Source organism: Musca domestica, unplaced genomic scaffold (assembly GCF_030504385.1).
Source record: "Musca domestica strain aabys unplaced genomic scaffold, Musca_domestica.polishedcontigs.V.1.1 13, whole genome shotgun sequence".
Taxonomy (NCBI): Eukaryota; Metazoa; Arthropoda; class Insecta; order Diptera; family Muscidae; genus Musca; species Musca domestica.
The window spans coordinates 13,044,943-13,070,275 of record NW_026712172.1 but is presented as its reverse complement, the minus strand read 5'-3'; the positions used below and the strand labels follow the sequence as shown (position 1 = coordinate 13,070,275).

At 34.2% G+C, this 25,333-nt stretch overlaps 1 protein-coding gene across 2 annotated transcripts in view; it reads right to left on the bottom strand.

Annotated features, from left to right (window-relative positions):
• Window positions 1-1,661: 1,661 nt before the first annotated feature.
• The window catches only part of LOC101897689 (open rectifier potassium channel protein 1), an 83,552-nt gene continuing 59,880 nt past the window's right edge, over window positions 1,662-25,333 (bottom strand). For both annotated transcript variants that reach the window (XM_059118630.1, XM_059118631.1), the window contains exons 3-7: window positions 12,351-12,652; window positions 12,035-12,286; window positions 11,861-11,964; window positions 8,921-9,068; window positions 1,662-4,624 (exon numbers count right to left, since the gene is read on the bottom strand). In XM_059118630.1, coding sequence (XP_058974613.1) covers window positions 2,429-4,624; window positions 8,921-9,068; window positions 11,861-11,964; window positions 12,035-12,286; window positions 12,351-12,652 — 3,002 coding nt within the window. In that variant the 3' untranslated portion in view covers window positions 1,662-2,428. The remainder of the gene's footprint in view (window positions 4,625-8,920; window positions 9,069-11,860; window positions 11,965-12,034; window positions 12,287-12,350; window positions 12,653-25,333) is intronic.

Sequence of the window (25,333 nt, the reverse complement as noted above, 5' to 3'; positions counted from 1 at the left end):
AAAAAATATAAATCTCACTGGTATATGTAGTGTAGAGTGGAACACGTCTGAATCCCCATACTTTATATAAAAATGTTTTCTTTAGCTTATGGTGGAGTGTACTTCGAGCCTTTTACTTCTTATTTAGAAAATCCGTTAAAGTTTTATCACAATGTGAACAATTTAATTAAAATAAATATTACATGAATATCAGAACAACTTTTGTATTAAATTTAATGTAGACTAGAGTAATCATTATACGACATCATACAATTTGTATATCATTTATATTTTCTTGTTTTGTACATTCTTTAAATCCATATACTTAAAATGTATTTAACTTTAAAACAAAGAGTTGTATAATAAAATTGGGATAATTAATAAAAATTGAAGAATGTTAGAAGTTAGCAGTGGCGCGAAAATCAAAGTTGAATCTTCCAAAGTTTCTTTTGGCTCGAAATTCTTCGTTTTGAGTTTTGCATTCTTAGCTGCGCATTTCACGGAAATATATTCGACATTTAAATAAAAACTTTTTGATATTATCAGGAAGATTAATACTTGGCTCATTTGAAACATTCGACGGTGCAATTGCGGTTCGTGATCGATACCGCTGCCATTTACGAATTCAAAAATTAGTTCAAGTTGCTTTATGTGCAATAGAAATTCTTTAGACGGTTTCCTTAAACAGCCTCTTGAAAATCGGTCGATCCGGTCGTGAAGGATTTCTCCTCAGCCAAGTATTCGTTAAGATTAAGTTTCCGAATAATGTACCCAGGTTTATACTCTAAAGCGTCGTTTTTAGGAGTGTCTATCTCGTTTATTCCTTCATTTTCTAATGGAATTCTTCGTCTAAATTTTCAAGAACTGAGTCATAAATCTGGGAATTGCGTGTCATCATTTGTGGTATTTTCTGTATTATTCAGAATTCTGTATTTCTAGCTAAATTAAACAGTTAACACGGTGATATTCATACTAAAATGCAAAATGTATTTTAGAGAAGTTATTCAACTTGAAATTAATACCGCTTTCTGCAGACCATTTACACCTTCTTTTATGATCCACAGGAATACTAAAAAAGTTTCCATTTTGACTTCCAATCCGTTTTTTACATATCACGCAGTTTCTCATTTTTTCATTAATGAAAATAGTTTAATTTTGATTTAAAATTACAACTTTTTTCAGGAAAAAAAACGTGTATGTATTTTGTTTTTCTTCTGTTTTGAATTTTTCATAAGTTTGAGTATAAAATCAAAATACAGCAAAACGGCTTTGACAGAAGTCGGTCACCCTCAAAAAAAAAAAAAAAATATAATCAACTGAGAGCTCTACCTTACCTTTTTATTGTACCATGGTACCATGTATTCTCTTTTTATTTTTCAAAACAATAAATACATACACAAAATTGGCAGAAATCGGGCGCACTTAGAAAAAATTGTAATCAGCTGGTAGCTCTACCTTACCTTTTTATTGTACCATGCAAAAATCTACTAGTTTTGCAATTTCTTTCGATATCATAAAGGGAAATCGTTTATCGTAGTAAAAACTTTTACATTCTTGCAGTTCTGGAACAGACCAAAGGCAAAGCAATTTGAATTAAATTTTTTCGACCATTCACCCAAGGAATAGTCTTAAATTACCCCCACCTTCTACAAAAACGAAGTAACTTGTTTTATTGTGGGTAACAAAAATCCTGGGAGATTTCTTTACCCTTTTTTTCTTAAGTATTTATTTGTGTTTATTAAAAATTTGTTCATTTCTGCTCGATTTTTAACAATAAATATTAAATGCTGCTATCTACTTAACTAGTAACTAAAACTACAAAGAATATAATAATAACTTATTGTCTTTTTATAACAAATATTTGGCAATATTTTGGAAAATATTAAAAATATTAATACAACAATGGTATTGGTTATTTATTGACTATTTTTCTTATAGCCGAGTTATTGAATACAATGAAAGCGTCAACTGCCATTTTAAACGTAATCTTTCCATTCTTAGCTGCTGCTGCACCAGTGTGTACTTTCAATAAATAATGTAAAGGTGGGAATACATAAATCGCTTTTTTGACTGGCTTCTTCGGCCTAGGGCCGAAATCGAACTAAGTCAACCTAACTCCTTTGTTCCTCTACGAAATACATAAAGCGCATATTTGGCTGGCTTCTTCATAGATGAACAAAGGAGTTTTAGGTTGACTTAGTTCGATTTTGGCTCTAGACTCCTTTGTTCATTTCCGAAGAAGCCAGCCGATGACTTAAGCCAGTCAGATAAGCGCTTTATGTATTCCCCCCCTCAAGTCAGTCAAAAAAGCCATTTATGTACTTTCACCTTAAGCTTTAGGGGACTGGAACACAGCATGATGATTTTGGATCGAATTTTGGAGTAAATGGAAAGAAGAAAAAACGTAACTATATCAGATTTCTCTTTCCATAATCTTCGGCTTTTCGACTTATTTATCTGGCTTTTGAGTACTGAAACCATCCGGCATACTAGATTTACGTTGAGCTTGCGATATTTGCACAATACGTGACAATGGCGAATGTGTACTGGTGTTAGATGGTCGAGCTGGCAGCAAACGAGCTGTGCTACTGGACGCTGATGGTAATGGATTGGTCGTTGTTGTAGAACCATCTGGAGATGTTGTGGTTATTGTGGGTTGGGCTAGCGGTGATGGCCTCAACGACAAACGTCTCTGTAGCACAGTTTGTGAAGGTGGTCCTAGCGATGACATTGCTCCAGCTGATGTGGATGGTCCGCCCATGGGCATTTGGGACACTACCGTGTTTATATTTACACCAGGTGGTGGTGCCATACCCGGTGGTATTTGCAGCGCTGTAGGTCGAACACTGAAACGACGTTTGAATTTCGTTTGTGTCGAAGGAGTGCTCGTCACTGAAGATTGGCCATCTCTTTCGCTATAGCTGGGTGGAGGATCTTTAATTTGTACCGTTGATTGTCGGCGCCTGGTCAGTATATTGCTGGCATTACTGGGTGTAATGGAAGTTTGATTGAGCTGATGTGATGTCTGCGGCAAAGTTCCAACAATTGTTGACCTACGAGCATACAATCGGTTGGCGGCTGCTGCATTCAGAGTCTTAGAATCGTTGCCAAATAATGACAGTATGGGTGGTAGCGGCGAATCATCTAGAACAGCAGCGCTTGCCTTACGTTTCTTCTTATCGGAACGGAACATATTGGAAAGTCCACCGCCTCCCGATTTATTGGCCAGAGCTGATGCCTCCACTTGTTCATCCAACACCGCCTGGGTGTGCACCATTTCCAAAGCCCTTATTAAATCAGCCAATGTAGTATTTTCCAAAATTTCCACATCCTCCTGGGATGCTGTGGAGAATAGACTTGGCCGGCGATTAGCATTGGCAGCCAGTGGAAACAGACTGCCCCTTCTGGGTGGCGGATTAAAACCAGCAACAGAGACATTGCTACCCCTTCGTTCGGGATTGAAAACACTGGCCCGTCGTTGCGAAAGTGCTGCTGCAGCACTTGTCGGTGGAAACATGCTGCCCCGGCGATTGGACAAAGCCGGATTTTGGGTAAATGCCGACACTTTTCGCCTGCGATCTCCCTGGGCCTGGGGATTTCTTTGATACGAAGTATTGGTTGTAATTGAGCTGCCATTGTTCAGTTCCGTTAGCTGACTTAGTTCTGGTCTTGGATTTTCGTTGATATTGTTCAAACCCAAAACCGATAAGCGAGTGTTAAGACTGCCATTGGATGTTTGCAAGGGTTTGCCATTACGGAAGTAGGTAGGACTGGCATTGGCGGTCACCGTGCTATAATAATCCAAAGTGGGAACATTATGTGGTATGCCTTCAGGCACACTGGCAACGGAGAATTTGCGCTTGTCTCCCTTCTCGCCTTCTACAACAGACCAATCCGCCTGCGAAGGACGTTTTTTGAATGGAAATAGCCTGCGGAAACCATCAGGAATAGAGAATTTCTTTGCTCGGCCTGAAGCCGTTTGTGGTTTCCTGTTGAAATCATCTTCATCTACATTAACCACATGATCGAGAGTGGGTAGACCCAGACTACTGCGATAGATGTTCTCACGTTCACGATCCATTTGGCGACAGCGACTGTTAATAGCCTCTTGAATTTGATCATTATCACCGCTCCATGTCCACTCTTGGTGAGCTGGCATGGTAGAACGTCTGCCACCTTTCCATTTGGGATCCAAATTGAAATCGGAACAGGCCCTGCCTCTGGGTTTGGGTATTTCGTTGGTGCCCGGAAACGACCATTCACTGGCCAATATTTGTGAATCAGAAAAGCCATGATAACCACCGTACATACTAGCCGCTCCCACTGTGGTGTCTTCATCTTGTGGTGGCGGTTGAACCGTAGCCAAAGCAGTAACCACTTTCGCCAATAGACCTGTGGTTTGTCGGAAAGCTTCGGCAGTTTCAAAGGATTTCTGTCGATCAATTCTATTGAGTTCCGTATCTGACGAAGCATGAACTGTAAACAGCGAGTCGTCGCCACGAGCTTCAACAGCATCATAACATTCAGAGAAGGCACGTTTACGGCTGGGTACTGGAACGGGATCCACTCGGTACATTGTGAGTTCAGGGCAAGAAGCCGAACGATGTAGGGAGTACTCATACTCGGCAGATTCTGTGTAGACCGGCTGAAAGGAAAGAATTTAGCTTAATATTATTGTTCTGAGATTCGTTAATCTTAGGTAGAAGGTATGGTCAATATATGGTAGAATTAGAAAGGCAACCTTGTGCTATCATATGTTTAATTTTTTGTTCCAAATCTGTTGTATATTCACAAATCATAGGTGAGAACCTGTATTCTATGCAATTAAATTTGTCAAGGTAAATTGCAGAGAATGCAGGGCTAATGGGGCCTGTTTGAAATTAGTTTACCTTTTTAATTCTACCATGGTCAAATTAAGAAATACGATACGATTTACTAAGCTGACGGTTAGTGCAACGAAAATGTAGCTGTCATGGTGTCACAAACGACATGTATACAGGTAGATGCAGAATACAAGTAGATACATCAGCGCTTGGGAAAATTGATGTGTCAAAAATATTTGAATGCTCTTTTTAATATAAGTGGATTTTTACACGTTTCGTTATACGATGCATTCGGAGTTTATTATAATTCGCATTTTTCACCAATTTTTACAAATTTAAATAACTTTTCATTCAACATTTTCAATTCCAAAATTCGTTTGATAGTTCATTATCCCAGCAGCTGTGTCAATGCGTCCACCTATATTTTTCTACCATTGTTTAATTTCTCTATACTCCTGCGTTTACGAAAGACATGACAATTGGGCTCATGCTTTACAAATTCGATAGGTGTTTTCTAATGTCAAACAACTCCTAAGACATTATCACACGGAATGAGATTTACATGTGAGATGTCATTTTTATTATCCATGTGTATGTCAAAATTTGTCATTTTACATATGTGTGCATATGTTTTTTATTCCCTTTACACCATGGTAGAAGAATGTAGGTAGATGCAACAACGCTTGGGAACATTGATATGTCAATTTTTTTTTTAAATGATTCTACAACACTAAATAGTTTTGTATATGTTTTCCTATATGACGCCAATCGAAGGTTGTTATGATATGCATTTTTTAATCATTTTTACAAATTTGAATAATTTTTCATTTAAAATTTTCAATTCCAAAATTGGTTTGACAGTTCATTGTTCCAGCAGCTGTTTCGGTGCGACTACCTGTATTCTTCTACCATGCTTTATACTTTATGGAAGTTTTTTAGGGTTCGCTGTGATCGAGAAAGTACGTATGTATTATGGTAGTCGCATCGACACAGCTGCTGGGACAATGAACTGTCAAACCGATTTTGAAATTGAAAATCGTGAATGAAAAATTATTCAAATTTGTAAAAATGATAAAAAATGCATATCATAAAAACCTCCGATTGGCGTCGTATAAGAAAACATATAAAAATCTACTTATTTTTGACAAAGCACTTTAAATTTTTTGAGGTATCAATGTTCCCAAGCGTTGATGCGTTTTGCATTCGAAGATCGACTATATCGGGCTAACTTTTTCATATAACCACCATATAATTGTACTGTGCCATTTTAAGCATTTCGAGTCTTTTCGCCACATTTTTCAAAAGGAATTGTCTGGAATTTGGTATTTACAGTTTGTAATGGCTTTCTAAATCTCTTGCACAAAACAGTTAATATATGTCCACATTGTGGTATGGGCCCCATATAACTTTACCTACCGATTGAAGGTTTTTTGAGTGTTTTAGTCACAATTTCAAAGCGAATTTAATTTAAATTAAGAAAAAAATTTCTCTATATGTAGAAAACATCTTTGCGCAGAACTGTACATATAGGTCAAAGTTTTGGTATTGATCCCATATAACTGTACCTCCAGATATTGGGTATTTCGATAATTTTAGCTACATTTTTTAACAGAATTGTTTTAAACTTGGTAATTGGAGTTCGTAATAGGTGCTATATTTTCTCTGGAAGGTCCACGGTTTCGTATAGGCCCTTATGTAAATTTACTTCCAAATATTCGGTATTTCCATGATTTGTGTCACACTTTTCACCGAAATGGTTTCAAATTTGGAGTTTGTAAGGATATTGCCTCATTTGACAGGAAAACGTTCTTACAAATTTATGTCCTCGTGTAGCTTCCATATTTTAGCTAAATTTTTCAACAGACTTATCTTATTTGCCTGGCTTAAGGCTGGAAATACATAAAGCGCATATTTGGCTGGCTTAAGTCATCGGCTGTCTTCTTCGTAGATGAACAAAGGAGTTTTAGGTTGGCCTAGTTCGATTTTGGCCCTAGGCCCTAGGGCCAAACAACAACTCCTTTGTTCATCCACGAAGAAGCCAGCCGATAACTTAAGGGTGGAAATACATAAAGCCCATATTTGGCTGGGTTAAGTCATCGGCTGTCTTCTTCGTAGATGAACAAAGGAGTTTTAGGTTGGCCTAGTTCGATTTTGGCCCTAGGCTCCTTTGTTCATTTCCGAAGAAGCCAGCCAGATAAGCGCTTTATGTATTCCGCCCTTAAGCCAGTCTTTTTTCTCTCCAAGAAGGATGACATCTCGTAGATTTCACTAACAGAATAGACTTGATACAATAATTTTTTTTAACAATTGGTTCAATTTGATACGAGTTGTGAGAGTAAGGGTGAGAATACATAAAACGCTTTTTGATTGGCTTAACTCATCGGCTGACTACTTCAGAAAAGAACGAAGGAGTGTAGGCCCAAAATCGAACTAAGTCAACCTAAAACTCTCTTGTTCAAAGACCTAAAATGGTAAAGACTAGAAAAAATGAATTTTGAGCAAATGATTTGTATCTACAATACATAGGCCGGTTATTACATCTTTCCGATACTTAAAAAAGTGATGTTGTCGGACAAATAAATGATTTTTCGTTATTACAAGTCTCATTTAAATATAAACTGTCCGATAAGCAAAAGGCCAGACCATCTTCCCTTTATCTTTTAACGTAAAGTTTACTGAATTAATGTTGCCATACTTTATGTTGATAATAAGACAATAACAGCAACATTTATTTATATAAAAAAGGATAACCCAAATCGTTTATTTTCTATTGAAGAACTGAATTATAAATTTATTTCACGAAATTAATTACAAATTAGTTTTGTTTATTATTTTCAAACTAAAATGAAGATGCCATTGTGAAAAAATGCAGTGACTACCAGTTACTTTTACAAAAAGCTTGTCATATCTCTGTGAAAAATGCATATGTTTTAAAGGAAAAATGTAATAATGAGAATCCGATAACGTGAACTTTATCCTTCACTTTTCCTAAAGTAAGGCATAACAAAAGTGGACTATAAAAGGAAGATATAAGAACGGGCCATAAAGTAACAGTTTATGGCAGAGACATGTTAATATAAAAACCGTAATTACAGAAACGAATGACAAATATATGTTTGAAAAATCCAAAAATGTGGTTTCAAAATTCTACTCCATAGACCTTTTTCAAAAATTTGCATATAGCCTTAGCGGTTTAAATCAGTTAATATTGGTAACCATGTTGCATGGTAGAAGAATATAGGTAGATGCTTCGACGCATGGGAACATTTACATGTCAAAAAAATTTGAAATGTTTTGACAAAAATAAGTAGATTTTTTATACGACGCAAATCAGAGGTCGTAACGATATGTATTTTTCAAAAAATTTACAGATTTCAATAATTTCTCATTCATTACTTTCAATTCCAAAATTGTTTTGACAGTTCATTGTCCCAGAAGCTGTGTCGATGCGACTACCTGTATTATTCTTCCATGCCATGTTGTTATGATATCATAGCAACAGAGGTATTTTCACAGGGTTGCCATATTTTAACACTGTCTTGTCGTATCTTTACACTTCTACGTCTTTGCCTTGTTCCTCTACGAAGAAGCCAGACAAAAAACGTTTTATGTATTTTGCCAGTTGAAAATTCGTAGTAGAAAAATTTTTAGTAATAATTATATAGTATTATAATTATTATTTTGTCAGTGGAGAAACAATACCCCCTCCATTTTTTTCCAGGGGTTTATAGTTCACATGTAGTATAAAATATTTTTCTCAAAAAATTGTCCTGCAAATGTGTACAATACTTATATTCCTTTGCTAGCCAATGTCTATACTTACTTCACATATAGCTGCCTCAATGAGTTTGCTATTAATAAAACTAAGAGCAATAGAAATTATGTTAATCGTTAATGAAATGATTACTTTTCATACGATAGGAAGAAAAACAAAAATAACCCTCATTAATATTGCAAAAGAAAAAAAAAACGAAACAAAAGATAAACCATTAGGTGCATTTTTCAATCCCAGTGCAACGAATAGCTAATTCCCCAAAGGTGCATCCATTTAAAAACGATTATTTAACCCAAATAATAATTTAGCATGGGATAACATAAATTTGTTTCAAAATAGTTACCTTAAATTTCAAAATATACAATTCATTAAGGATCCTTCTCAAATAGCCCACATCCTTGGTAACACCACTCCAAATTCGATGCTGTGTGGCCTTAATATTCGATGATAGTTGCTGTTCCAGACGTGCTAGTTTTTTACTTTGTAAGCCTCTGTAAACGAAATCGAAAAAAGCATGGATATGTAAACAAATGTATTTGTTGGTTTTGAATTGCCATAAATAATCGTTTGATGTCAAAAACGTAATTTGGAAGCCAAAAGTACATATTGGAGCTTTATATTAATAGTTTTAAGATAGAACATATAATGGCATTATATACATACACACATACATTTAAAGTGCAGTTTATTTGGTAAAAAAAAACCCTAAGAATAGCATTACACCACGAATTTAGTTCACGAAGATGCATGACGTACAGGGTGAAATAAAAAACTGCAAACAAGTAAAACCCCAAGTGTCGATCACCTCAAGCAAGCGCTTCACCGGGAATGAGCCGAAATACCTGCAGAGCAGCATGTGACGGTTTCATTGGCCGTTTGAAGGACCTAATTCGTGCCAAAGGTGACCAATTCGAACAAATCTAAACTTGTTCGAAAATTTGATGCTAATTCCGACATTTTTTGCTTTCATTCAATAAAATTTAAGAAAAAATGTAAAAATTATGGCGCTTGACTTGGTTGCAGTTTCATTATCTCACCCTGTATAACTTGAGAATTAAAGCCTGTTTACATTCAAAACATAACAATTGAGTTTACATTAAGTTAACCCATGTAACCCTCTTTAAAATCAATGTTAATTTGTTAATTCAATTTCATTTAAAATAATGAATTTAATAATATATAGGTCCGTTCTTATATATTTCCTTTATAGTGCACTTTTGTTATCGCTTACTTTGGGAAAATTAAAGGATAAAGTTCACACTACCGGGTTTTCATTATTAAATCTTTCCTTTAAAATATAAGCATTTTTTAAAGAGATATGGCAGGCCTTTTTTAAAAGTAACTGGTAGTCGCTGCATTTTTCACAATGGCATCTTCATTTTAGTTTCAAAAAAATAATAAACAAAAAGAATTTGTAATTAACTTCGTGAAATAAATCTATAATTCAGTTCTTCAATATAAAATAAACGATTAGCATTATCCATTACATTAATTAAATTTTTTTTTGTTATTGCCATATTAACAATATAAAATATGGCAACATGAATTCAGTAAACTTTACGTTAAAAGAAAAAGGGAAGATGATCTGACCTTTTGCTTTTCGGACAGTTCATACTTAAATTAAACTTGTAATAATGAAAAAACGATTTATGTGTTCGAAAAAATCATTTTTGTTTATCTATCGGAAAGATGTAATAACCCATGGTACAATAAAAAAGGAAGGTAGAGCTCCCAATTGATTATAATTTTTTCTAAGTGTGCCCGACTTCTGCCAATTTTGTGTATGTATTTGTTGTTTTGAAAAATAAAAACAAAATATTTTCAAAATCAATGATTGGAAGAAGCATAAATTGCGGGTCGCGCATTAATAATATTAACCAGATTTGCCATGGAATTGAAAGGTTGGAGAATTAAGATCATATTTTTGAAAGAAAATCCAGCCATTTCATTCATCATTCGCGTATTTGACTCGCTATTTGCTGAACAAAGGAGTTTTAGGTTGACCTAGTTCGATTTTGGCCCTAGGCTTTTTTGTTACATAAAGCGCTTATTTGGCTGGCTTAAGCCATCGGCTGGCTTCTTCGGAAATGAACAAAGGAGCCTAGGGCCAAAATCGAACTAGGTCAACCTAAAACTTCTTTGTTCATCTACAAAGAAGCCAGCCGATGACTTAAGCCAGCCAAATATGTGCTTTATGTATTTCCAGCCTTAAGGTGCAAGTACATAACAAGCTTGAAGTCATGGCTAGGCATATTAATGTCAAATTATAATGGAAAACGACGACAGGATTTTAGTGCGGCTCTGTAATCCCTTTATGAAATGTTACAAAATATGCCTAGCCATGACTTCAAGCTTCTTATGTACTTATACCCTTAAGCTTGGAATACATAAAGCGCTTATTTGGCTGGCTTAAGTCATCGGCTGGCTTCTTCGGAAATGAACAAAGGAGCCTTGGGACAAAATCGAACTAGGCAAACCTAAAACTCCTTTGTTCATCTACGAAGAAGACAGCCGATGACTTAAGCCAGCCAAATATGCGCTTTATGTATTTCCAGCCTTAATGTGTTCCCACCTTTAGGGCTGTATTTCTGTAGTTTTACGAAGCTGTTATACCTCCTTATTGTACCATGTAATAACCGGCCACAATTTGGTGATCAGCTGGAATTGATGGAGCATGCGTAAATAGATCGTGATACCGAATTTGTCAAACAAAAAGGTTTCAGTATAAACTATACATAACTAACGATTCTAGTATTCATGGTAGAAGAATACAGGTAGTCGCATCGACACAGCTGCTGGGACAATGAACTGTCAAACCAATTTTGGAATTGAAAATGTTGAATGAAAAATTATTTAAATTTGCAAAAATTGTTGAAAACGCAGATTATAATAACCTCCGAATGATGTGGTATAAGAAAACATATAAAAATTTACTTATATTTGAAAAAACATTTACAATTTTTTGACATGTCAATGTTCCCAAGCGTTGATGCATCTACCTGTACTCTTCTACCATGATTATAGTATTAGAAGGTAACACTACGTTCACACATAGAGCGGTAAGAAGTATTTTGTGATATATTTAACTTAAATTGTATGAAAACAAATATTATACACACCACAGAGAGTTAGCAATAATCTTAATTAAATGTTTTATGTTAATTTGGTTCCAAATTTAATCATTTAATTAATTGTTTAATTACTATATGTATATAAAACCCAAAAAGTGCTTTAATAACTTCCAAATAATACGAATAAAATGTTTGGGTTTTAATGAACTTACCTTGTTATAAATGTCATAATCATTAATAGATAGCCCAACGAGAATATGAACCAAATAATTATGAATATTTCGTAAACCACAAACCAACCGCCAAATTCTCGAGGCTGAAGTAATAATGAAACAAAAGAAAAAATAAATAACTATAACAAATGTAATGACGAATTTAAATCCTACCTGTTGTGGCTGGAATGTTGGTACGTAATCACCAAAACCAATGGTCGTTGTGGTTACATAGGAATAATACAGAGCCAACGAATACGGCCAATCTTCAAAATACGAAAAGACCCATGACGGTAGTAGGAGAAATAATGTTATACCCGGCACCAAAGCTATTAGTATTGTTGTTATCAGGCCCAACTGTGGCGGCACATAGTGAACATCACGGGACATTTTGTACTTTTTATAACGCCGATAAATGGCTGAAAACTATTAGGAGAAACAAATTAGGACTTTCACGTGCTTTGTCAATGTGTGTTTTCAAAAAGCTTACCGTTTTACCAAAATATTCACCCAATCCCGCAAATAATATACCATTTATTGGTATACCAATTACGGAATAAACAATCATTATCATTCGACCTAATGTTGTGGTCGGTGATATATTGCCATAGCCGACCGTTGAACAAACCGTAAAGGCGAAAAAGAATGAATGATAAAATGTCCATGTATAGGGTATTTCATATTCATCGTTTCGATAGTCGGTAACCGGTTTACCACAGTAATCGCTAATGCGCTCCAATACTTCATTTTGTGTTGTGACATTTTTGTCATCCAATTGTTCTAGGATATATTCTGAAAAAAAAAATAATTTAATTAAATTTATTAATTATAACTATTGTTTAAGCCATGGCACAATTACAGAAGGAAAAACAAAACTACCCCCTAAATACAATTATTTCTCTTGATGCCCCTTTTCTCTCAAAACATATACGCAGTTTGTATATGTGTATGTATTTTTTTAATAAAAATTAAAATAATTTGAAACTATTTCAAATATAGAGACAACAGAAATATTTTCCACGTTATCGGGAAACAAAATGTACAATTTTGGGATAAAACAATATTGTCCTACTATCTAGGATACAATTTTGTGAACAAACTCCGATATTCCTTTCAAGTTTTGTGAGTTTTCCCCAAAAAAGTTTGTGAAATATTGTTAAATAAACAAAACCAATTGTTGCATGTTTAAAAAGTATATTTGATATAATAAGACTCCAGTACAGAGTTGCATTTTCTTAGTTTCCTTGCAGTTGAGCAACCTTTCTTATTAAGCAATGGTTTAATCAGCAATCAAAGGTTGTTATGATATGCATTTTTCAACAATTTTAACGAATCGGAATAATTTTTTATTCAAATTTTTCAATTTCAAAATTAGTTTGACAGTTCATTGTCCCAGCAGCTGTGTACCTGTATTCTTCTACCATGGCACATCTTTGACGTAAATACGCAAAGTTATTTTGACTAGTCATTTTTAATTTACTCGATTTATAAATCTAATTTTCAAATTCCAAAATTACGATTAGATTTACGAAATCCAATTAAATATCAATTTCATAGCGCATACCATGGTAGAAGAATATAGGTAGAGGCGTCGACAAAGCTGCTTGGACAATGAACTATCAAACCAATTTTGGAATTGAAAATGTTGAATGAAAAATTATTTAAATTTGTAAAAATTGTTGAAAAACGCGAATAATAATAGCCTCCGAATGACGTAGTATAAGAAAGTATATAAAAATCTACTTATATTTGAAAAAAACATAAAATTTTTTGACATATCAATGCTCCCAAGCGTTGTTGCATCTACCTGTATTCTTCTGCCATGGCGCATACCTTAAATAATATCGACTGGATTTATGAATACGTTACGTGACGTATACGTTTTGCAATTGACATTTGAAATCGAGTGGATTTATTAGTCTAAACGTGCTTTAATTGTTTAGTTTTAAATACAGTGAATTTCAACTATCAATCCCATTGCGTAGAGGTGAAATTTAATCCTCTGGATCGGAGAATCGATTTGACGTTTACGCAATGGAATTGACAGTTAAAATCCACTCGAATAAATATGTGTAAACGTATTTTAAAAGTACGTTCACAGTTTAGGAAATTTCATGGTAGAAAAATAGAGGTAGATGCATAAACGCTTGGGAATGTCAACATTTTTAGAATGTCATTGCAAAAATAAGTTGATTTTTATAAGTTTCCTTATACGACGCTAATCGGAGGATGTTATGATAGCATTTTTTACACAATTTGAATAATTTTTCATTCAAAGTTTTAAATTTTAAAATAGATTTGACAGTTCAGTGTTCCAACAGCTGTGTCGATGCGACTACCTGTATTGGTCTATACGTAGAAAAACTAATGAAAACCTACTATGGCCGGTTATTATACCTCTCAGTTAGATAAAAAATGATGCCGGACAAATAGTTTTTCGTTATTACAAGCTCCATTTAAATACGAACTGTCCGATAAGCAAAAGTTCAGACCATCTTCCTAAAGGAAAGATATAAGAAGGGGCGTACACAGGGGGATAAAAAAACACTGCAACAAAGTCAAACACCATCATTTTTAGGTTTTTTTTTTTTTTTTGAATGTAAGCAAAAAATGTTGGAAATAGCATCAAATTTTAGAATAAGTTTAGATTTGTCAAATTGGTCAAGTTTGGCATGAATTATGGTCTTCAAACGGCCAATGAAACCGTCACACGCTACCCTAATGTTGTTCTGCTGTATTTTAGCCCATTTCCGGCGAAGCGCTTGCTTGAGGAGATCGACACTTTGGAATTTTTTAGTGCCAACCTTGCTTTCCCAAAAATACTGCAGACACAATAGTCCAACGGATTGGTATCCGAAAATTTTAGTGGCCATTGTGCAGTGGAAATGAAGCGAGGAACCTCATTTTGTAACCATTCTTGGGTGGCGCGTGCTGTGTCCTGTTGGAATTTCTGAGGTCTGCAGCCAAAATGTTTGCGTGCCCAAGGCTTTAACACACCCTCCAGAATATTTTCGATATAATATATGGCATTTATTCTAATGCCACGATTGATTAATACACGAGCGGAGAGCGACCATCGGCTGTTAAGGCGGTCCACATCATCACCATGGCCGGCGCTTGAGTCCTGGTGGCCAATCGAAGTAGCACATTTTCAGCTGACCTCTTTGGCAAGTAAACACGATCATTTTGTTTGTTTACAAATTGCTGGACAAAGAATGTTTTCTCATCGGAGAAAACCAAATTCGGCAGTTCAACACTTTCGGCCAAGCGAAGCAACTCTTTAGCTCTTTTGAGTCTATTTTCTTTCTTTGCGGTGTAAGTTTTTGCGCTTTTTAGAATTTCAATGGCTTTACCCCGAGCTCATTTTTCAATATTTGCTGAATAGAATATTGCGATATGTTCAGCTCACGAGCCATTTTTCGGCCACTGCGATGCGGGTTTCGATCAAGTCGCTTCTTTACTTTTCGAATCAATTCTACTGATCTTGCTGTGTTCTTTCGTCAACTTCCTTGACGTCGGGCTACGGGCTATCAGTATCACGGTAACGAGCAATGGTTCGAGACACAAAATATTTATTCACATTTAAATGCTGGAGTGCTCTAACGATAGCCACTCGGGATTTTCCAGCCAAATATAAAGAAATCACACTATCACGCTTGAATTCCACACGACTAACTTTTTTTCTGGAAAATTCTTACCAAAATGGTTTTGTACGCATGTAAACAATATAATGATCTGTCACTGGAATAATTTTAACTGCAGTCTGAAGTTGATTGCAGTTTTTCCTTCTCACCTTGTATGCATATATTTTTGTTTTGAATCATGGTCGAAGAATATAGGTAGACGCATCGACACAGCTGCTGGAACAATGAACTGTCAATCCAATTTTGTAATTGAAAATGTTGAAGGAAAAATTATTTAAATTTGTAAAATTTGTTGAAAAACGCTTTTGTTATAATAACCTCCGAATGACGTCGCATAAGAAAACATATAGGAATCTACTTATATTTAACAGAAATTTTAAAATTTGTTGACATATCAATGTTTCCAAGCATTGATGCATCTACCTGTATTCTTCTACCATGCTTTGAATAATAACTTATATATCTTTTACATAGTAAAATTTATGATGGATTTGCCATGATCATGTAAACATACTTAAAACCGTTATTGTTGCACTTTTTATGTAATACATCAAGGTCACTTCCAAAACAAAATTACATTAGTTGTGTTCCAGTACTTTTTTAGTAGTAAAACTAGCAGAAGAGAGAACAGTTCGAAATGTCATTCTCATTTAGGTTTGCTCAAAAAATAAGGGAACGGAAAATTAGCAGAAATGCGATAAAATGTCAAAATTCAAAATTCCAAAAGTGAACAGCCTAAATCGGACTGGTGAAACCTTACTGAAAAGAGCGCCAACATTTAAAAAATGAGTATTGAAGACGATAAGTTAATATTAATAATTTATAATAATAATTAATGATCTGATTCCTCATTCAGCCAGACCTCTTCACTGCTGGAATCATCCAAAAGTGAATACATCAGTTGCTCCATATTTTCTCTTTTTGTTTTTTGCACGACAAATATTAGTTTTTCCTTTAGTTTTCAAGTTGATCATTTTCTTTATTGAAATGTATCAATACATTTTTCAAACTTGTTAGCCCTGCCAATTAAATGTCAAATTTACAATATGCACATTTCTGCTCGGCCAAATTCATGTAGCTAAAACAAGCAGAAATGTGCACCACTCAGCGCCATTTTTTTCTCGAGAGAGCTGCAAGTTTTGCTAGTTTTTGGAGTACGGGAACGCGTTGTAGCAGAATTAGCGCTATTTAGTACTAATTTGCAGGTTCTGGAACACAACTATTGTGTTTGAATGGCCAGCAAAAAGTTCAATATCAATGTCAATCATTACATTGAAATTAAAAAAAAAAAAACAAATTAAAGTAGCAACAAGAAGCATAGTGTCGATAAGCACTTCCGTTTTATTTTAAATCAACTCAAATCAATCGAAATCAAAGCAAATCGCAGCTCGTTCGTTGTTTTCATTTTCACAAACTCTAATCAAATGATTTGTAGGCAAAACACACCTAAATTTACGATCAAACAATTAACGTAAAAACAATTGATTCTTATCACCGGTATTTAGTCAGTCACAACAAGAGCACAGAACAGATTTAAAGTGAATGAACGAATGAACCCCATTTTATGTACAACTTTGTAGTGATTTAAATAAATCCGAGAAATTCGATAAAGTAAGCAAATTGTAATAATTAGGAGGTTACAACAACCGCAGGCAGTAATGAACTGCAAAAGACCTGGTGTGAATAAGACGGAAATTATATTCAAAATTTATGCAAATAAAAAAAAATAAATTTAACAGTAATCTGTAAAATATTTAATGATAAAATTGAAGATACCTTGGTCTTATATACAGTTGCGGTCAAAAAAATAGCAGCGCACCCTATCTTCAATAATTCATGCTTGCATTTTCTAACCTGTACTTATTTTTAATTCTAAAATTGCAAAACAAAACGAGTAATAATTTTGGCATGGTTTTTACACGTGGTGTTGTATTATTGGATAGTTTTAAATAGTCATCTTATCATGGCAGACGAATACAGGTAGATGCATCAACGATTGGTAGCATTGATATGTCAAAAAAAAATATATATGTTTTTTTCAAATATAAGTAAATTTTTTATGTTTTCTTATAATACGTCATTCGGAGGATATTATAATTCGCGTTTTCCGACTATTTTTACAAATTTAAATAATTTTTCATTCAACATTTTCAATTCCAAAATTAGTTTGACAGTTCATTGTCCCAGCAGCTGTGTCGACGCGTCTACCTATATTCTTCTACCATGCGTCTCATGTAGTCTAAAAAATAGCAGCAGGTTATACAAATCAGAAAATATCTTTAAAATCTTTAATTTTTCTTAATCAATAGAATTAAAAAGTAAGGAAATATACGAATTGGTGTGTTTTTTAAATATAATTAGTATTTTTTTCTTGGTAAGTGGGACGATGAAAGTACTGCAAGGAAGATACACGGCGTTTGATAAAAAAAATTAATATCAGAAGGGAAAACGTATAAAGAAATACAAAATTTGTTGAACTGTTCTGCCAAAACGATTAGAAACGCATTTATATATGAAAAGAAAATCGAAACTAGAGGTAGAATGTCGGTAGTGTCAGAAAAAATCAGACGAATAATAAAAAACGCTAGCCACAAAAAATCGTTAGTGTGTGATATTCACGACTCGGGGAAATTATTTTAGGCCTGCCAAATATTTTAGCCGGCACTTAAAAACGCCCACTGGCGGCAAAAGTTGGTTTGGTATTTTTGCCGGCACTTAACAGTGCCATGGGCAAAATATTTATGAAGCACTTTTTTTAGTGCTAATAGAAAAAACGTTTTAATTGTGGGCCAAGAGTTCGGCAGTTAAAAATTAATTGAATTTATTTCAGAATTATATTGCCTTATAAGTAATTATAACGGTATCTCTTAATTCTAATTTTTATCATCTAATATCCTTAAAAATAAACAATAAAAAAATGTCAAAAGCATATGACAATAAAGCAGAACTAAGATAACAGCTGTTTGGAAATTATGAAGATAGGGATCTCTAGGTCAGTGTATCGATAACAAACGAATGATTATATTGTCTTATAAGTAATTATAACGGTATCTCTTAATTCTATTTTTTATCATCTAATATCCTTAAAAATAAGAAAATGTAATGTCAAAAACATACGACAATAAAGCAGAACTAAGATAACAGCTGTTTTGAAATTATGAAGATAGGGATCTCTAGGTCAGTGTATCGATAACAAACGATTACACTACAAGTGGCCGCCACAGAAATAAGAGACAGTGTTTGTCCTTCTTTTAGTGTAGAAACTGTTCGCAGAGTATTACGCGAAAACAACCTGTATGCACGGAGTCCAAGAAAGGTGCCACTATTCATAAAAATACACGTCACAAACCATTGAAGTTTGTAAAATCACATATTGAATGGCTAATTGAAAAATGGAGAAATATACTATGGTCGGATGAGTCCAAAATTCTTTTATATGGTGGTACTGAGTCCCGACAGTATGTAAGACGTTCACAAAATAATAAAGAATATAATCCCCGTTGTACAACTAAAACAATCAAACATGCTTCATCAAATTTGATGGTTTGGGCATGTTTCTCGTACTATAGAGTAGGGCCAATATTTTGGATCAAAAATACAATGAATGCCAGTCAATACCATGGTAGAAGAATATAGGTAGACGCATCGAAACAGCTGCTGGGACAATGAACTGTCAAACCAATTTTGAATTTGAAAATGTTGAATAAAAAATTATTTAAATTTGTAAAAATTGTTGAAAAACGCGAATTTTAATAGCCTCCGACTGACGTAGTATAAGGAAACATATAAAACTTCTTATATTTAAAAAACATTTAAAAATTTTTGACATGTCATTGTTTTCAAGCGTTGCTACATCTACCTGTATTCTTCTACCATGGTCAATATGTTGGAATACTTCCATATGCGGAATATAAAATGCCTTTAAAATTGACATTTCAACAGGAAAATGATCCAAAACACACCAGCCGCTTAGCAAAATAGTGGTTTCAGGACAACAAGATCGATCTAAATCCTATTGAAAATTTGTGGTGCGATATAAAAAAGGAGATGGCCATAGCTAAACCCAAAAATAATTATAAACTATGGAGCGTAATTCAAGGAGCCTGGCAAAAAAATTCCATGCGAAAGATGCCAACATTTGATCAATTCAACAAAGGTTTTGCAAAAAAGTATTAATTTCTAGGGAATAATCATGGTTAAATTAAGAAGAAGAAGCAATCATATGACTACAACTTTTTTTCAAAATTATTCATTTGAAACATCTCATTGTCAAAATTTATCTTTACAAATCCATTGTATATACACATATTAAAGAGGGGAACCTATTATCTATGCAGTAAAATTTGACAAGTTAAGTTACAGAAGATGCAGAGATGGGAATGTTTATTTGAAATGACTTTACATTCTTAATTTTACACATAACATTAATAATAAGGCTACAGTTTAATATAAGGACAATTAATGAAGTTTTTATTACAACTGCTATTTTTTTGACCGACTTCATATCGGAAATAAACTCTATTTAACACAATATTTTGAAAATACAAGACTTTTCTTTTTAATTACAATGTAAATAATAAATGATAATGTAATACCCATGGTAGAAGAATAAAGGTAGATGCATCAACGCTTTTTTTAATGTATCTTCAAAAATAAGTAGATTTATATATGTTTTCCTACACGACGTCATTCGGAGGTTGTTATAATATGCATTTTTTAAAAAATTTTTACAAATATGAATACTTTTTCATTTAAAAATTTCGATTCCAAAATTGGTTTGACAGTTCATTGACCCAGCAGCTGTGTTGAAAAGTCTACCTATATTTTTCTACTATGGTAATACCTTTAAGTATCGCGGAGAACATTACACTATTTCTAAGAAAAAAGTTGACTTTCTTAAATAGCAATATTTCAATGCATTGCGCTGCTATTTTTTTGACCGCAGCTGTATGTCGCTTCACGTAGAATATACATAAACTAAGCACTCCATGTGTTCTATATGCAACATAGGTGTTCCAATTTATTTGATTTCCGGATCACTTAACTGCTGGGTATGTGTTTCATTCGTCACATCTACTTTAGCCTCAATGGCAGCATTGTACCATTGTACATCTCCGACAATTACCACCAACCATTACATCAACATTCATCGGTCACTTTATCAAATTAATTTAAATGTTTACAACATTTTCACGCTTGATTGGTTGGCTGAGGTTTATCGATCAAACACCAACTAAACTGTGTAAACACACATTTACAACATGATACCCCCATACAACTACAAGCATAACGTAAAATGCATGAACGAACAGTAAATGTCTTTGACGTTAATAGTTTTTATTAAATTTATCTTAAATTATGACAAATTGTTTGTGTTGATGATGCGCTTAGCATGTCTGTTAAATTCAGAGATTTAGAATCATTAGAAGAAAATCTCTTGAGTCATGAAATAAGAGTTTAAATTTTATATTGAAATCATGGAATTTTAAAATTTTGTATGAGTTTTTTTTGATATTCATTAACTAGTGTGTTAATTACTATCATGGCGGCAAGTCTTTAATAATTAAATGTCACGACAAACTAGTTATTAAAATCATAGTATTTAGCAAATTAGGGCTATTAAAAGAAATTCTAAAATTAATGAGAACAACTTGTTCAGTATGTGTATGAAGATTGTGTTAAGGTGGAAGTACATAAAGAGCTTCTTTGACTGACATACAGGGCGAGATGAAAAAACTGCAACCAACTTCAGACTACTGTCATTTCTAAGCCGACAGCTGTTAAAGTTATGTCAGTGACAGCTTATTCAATTGTTTACAAACGTACAAAAACATTTTGGTGAGAATTTTCCAGAAAAAAAAGTTATTCTTGATGGAATTCAAGCGTGATTTCTTTATATTTGGCTGAAAAACCCCAAGTGGCTATCGTTAGAGCTCTCCAGCATATAAACGTGAATAAATCTTTTGTGTCTCGTAAGCGACCTGATCGAAACCCACGTCGCAGTGGCCGAAAAATGACCCGTGAGCTGAACATATCGTAATATGCCATTCGGCAAATATTGAAAAATGAGCTTGCGGTAAAGCCATTGAAATTCCAAAAAGTGCAAGAACTTACATCGCAGAAAATAGACTCAAAAGAGCTAAAGATTTGCTTCGCTTGGCCGACAGTGGTGAACTGCCGAATTTGGTTTTCTCCGATGAGAAAACATTTGTTGTCCAGCGGTTTGTAAACAAACAAAATGGTCGTGTTTACTTGTCAAAGAGGTCAGCTGAAAATGTGCACCTTCGGTGGGCCGCCATAACAGCCGATGGTCGCTCTTCGCTCGTATTAATCGACCGTGGCGTCAGAACAAATGCCGAATATTATCACGAAAATATTCTGGAGGGTGTATTAAAGCCGTGGGCACGTAAAGATTTTGGCCGCAGACCTTGGACATTCCAACAGGATTCAGCACCATCGCACTCAGCACGCGCCACCCCGGAATGGTTACGAAATGAGGTTCTTTGCTTCATTTTCAGCGCATAATGGTCACCATGGTATCCGGAGATACCAATCCGTTGGACTGTTGTGCCTGGAGTATTTGGGAAAGCAAGGTTGGCACTAAAAAATACCAAAGCGTCGATCACCTCAAACAAGCGATTTGCCGGGAATGGGCCAATATACCAGAGAGCAACATTCGGGCAGCGTGTGACGGTTTTATTGGCCGTTTTAAGACCATAATTTGTGCCAAAGGTGACCAATTCGAACCAATCTAAACTTATTCTAAAATTTGATGCTATTTCCGACACTTTTTGCTGTCATTCAATAAAATTTAAAAATGTCAAAATTATGACGTTTGACTTTGTTGCAGTTTTTTATGCCACCCTGTACTCTCTATCGTCTTCCTCATTTAAACCTGGTAGACTAAGGGTGAGAATACATAAAACACTTTTTTTACTGGCTTAAAGGTGGGAATACATTAAGCGCTTATATGGCTGGCTTAAATCATCGGCTGACTTCGTAAATGCACAAAGGAGCCTAGGACCAAATTCGAACTAAGTTAACCTAAAACTCGTTTGTTCATCTACGAAGAAGCCAGCCGATGACTTAAGCCAGCCAAATATGCGCTTTTTGTATTTCCACCCTAAAGCTGGGAATAAATAAATTATTGGAAGACGCATACATTGCGGGACGCGCATTGAAGCTATTCACCAGTTTTGCCATGTAATAGAAAGATCGAAATATTTAGATCATATTTTTGAAAGAAAATCCAGGCATTTCATTCATATTTCGCGCTGTTTAACTTGTTTTAAAAATGAGGAAAAATATTGAATAAATTAAAACAACTTGTTTGCATGCAAATTTGACAAGAAGCGGGCATAGCCTAAGGGCTGTATTTCTGTAGCTAGTTCTACCTCCTTATTGTACCATGCTTACACCGAACCACTTTTCATAAAACGTCTTTTATAAAATACGTTTACATCTATTACATCGAATAGATAAATTGTAAATTCCATTGCGTATACGTCACATGAAGTCGACTCTCAAATCCCTTGGATTTCATTTGACGTATACGCCATGGAATTGACATTTGAAATCCACTGGATTTATTATATGTAAATAAGCGCTGATGTATCTATCTGTATTCTCCTAGCATGCATACTTATACCCATGGCAGAAGAATACAGGTAGATGCATCAACGCTTGGGAGCATTGATATGTCAAAAAATTAAAATATTTTTTTTTTCAAATACAAGTAGATTTTTATATGTTTTCTTATACTATGTCATTCGGAGGCTATTATAATTCGCGTTTTTAACAATTTTTATAAATTTAAATACTTTTTCATTCAACATTTTCAATTCCAAAATTGGTTTGACAGTTCTTTGTCCCAGCAGCTGTGTCGACGCGTCTACCTCTTGGCAGAAGAATACAGGTAGATGCATCAACGCTTGGGAGCATTGACATGTCAAAAAAATTTAAATGTTTTTTCGAATATAAGTGGATTTTTATATGTTTTCTTATACTACGTCATTCGGAGGCTATTATAATTCGCGTTTTTTTAACAATTTTTACAAATTTAAATAATTTTTCATTCAACATTTTCAATTCCAAAATTGGTTTGACAGTTCATTGTCCCAGAAGCTGTGTCGACGCGTCTACCTATATTTTTCTACCATGCGTCTACCTATATACTTCTACCATGCTTACACCGAATATGTTTTCATAAAACTTGTTTTACAAAGTACGTTTACATTTACTAAATCGAGAAGATCAACTGTAAATTCCATTGTGTATACGTCAAATGAAGTCGACTCTCAAATCCCTTGGATTTCATTTGACGTATACGCAATGGAATTGACAGTTGAAATCCACTGAGTTTTTTTGATTACGTGTCAAATAAACAAATCTTCGAAAAACGCGTAATTAAGATGTCACTATAAAGCAGACTTAAGTAAATTAATGTTACGGAGATAATTTAAATTATTTATCATATTTTGTCATACATTTGAGAATACCTTTCAATCAAAAGAATTATGTTATCAATAATAAATTCAATAGACAACCATAATATATTAATTTTACGTCAAGAGTATTTCACAAGCGCCGTTTATGGTTACTTTCGATAAATGGAGATAAAGTCCATGCAATAAACGACATCTTTATGGTATGAATAAAATTCTTTATAGCACTGATATGTAACTACACCGAAGCGAAGGTGGTAAGTATGTTAGGCTTCTAGTCATGGTTTTTGACAGTTTAAGTGTTACAGAAAGAAAAAGACGTGGGCCCATAAAATTGATTTGGATGGACTGTGATTTTTTTTCCTAAATGACAGTAGTTTGATTTATTTATAACCAACACTCAATCACTGATTATAAATATCGATTATTTATATTTTGCCAGACATACCTTGGGGTATTGTGTTCAACGGAAATCGTGCGTAGTTATTATAATATACGACATGATTTTTGAAACTTGTGAACGTTTTCTTTTCTCGTTGTTGTTGTTGGAAACTTGGCACGATTTTATTGGTGGGGGTTTAATAGCCATAAAATATGTGTTAATTTGTTATATCAACACAATAAAAATGATCTAATTAATCACGCAAGTTACCAGCCCAGCTGAGGATTATGAGCTTTTATTAAAAGCTAAGAGAGGTTAAACAGTGATGCCATTGGCAGTTTGAAAGTGTTTGAAAATTAGTACAGCTATTTATAAAAAAAAGAGAATTCGTACTACACACGTGCATTGTGAACGGTTCGCAATAACCATTCTCAAATCACACAGTAGATCATATTTATTGGGTTTTCTTACGTCATTTTCACCAATGGAGAAAACCATGGTAGAAGAATACAGGTAGATGCATTAAAGCTTGGGAACATTGATATGTCAAAATGTTTAAAATGTTTTACAAAAAAAAGTAGATTTGTATATGTTTTCCTATACGACTCCAATCGGAGGATGTTATGATAATGTTAAATAATTTTTCAATCGTAAATTTCACTTCCAAAATACAGGTAGACGCATCGCCATAGCTGCTGTGGCAATGAACTGTCAAATAAATTTTAAAAATGAAAATTTTGAATAAAAAATTATTCAAATTCGTTAAAATTGTTGGAAAATGCATATCATAACAACCTCCGATTAGCGTCGTATAAGAAAACATATAAAAATCTCCTCTTTTTAATTCAAAAAATTTTGACATATCTACATTTATTCTTCTACCATGATCATAATACATTGGAATATTCATTACTATTCTTGCGGTCACTAATGAGAATGAATACTTTATCTTCTCTCTTCTTCTCTTTCAGTTGTTTATGTTTACGTAAACAAACGTCAGCTG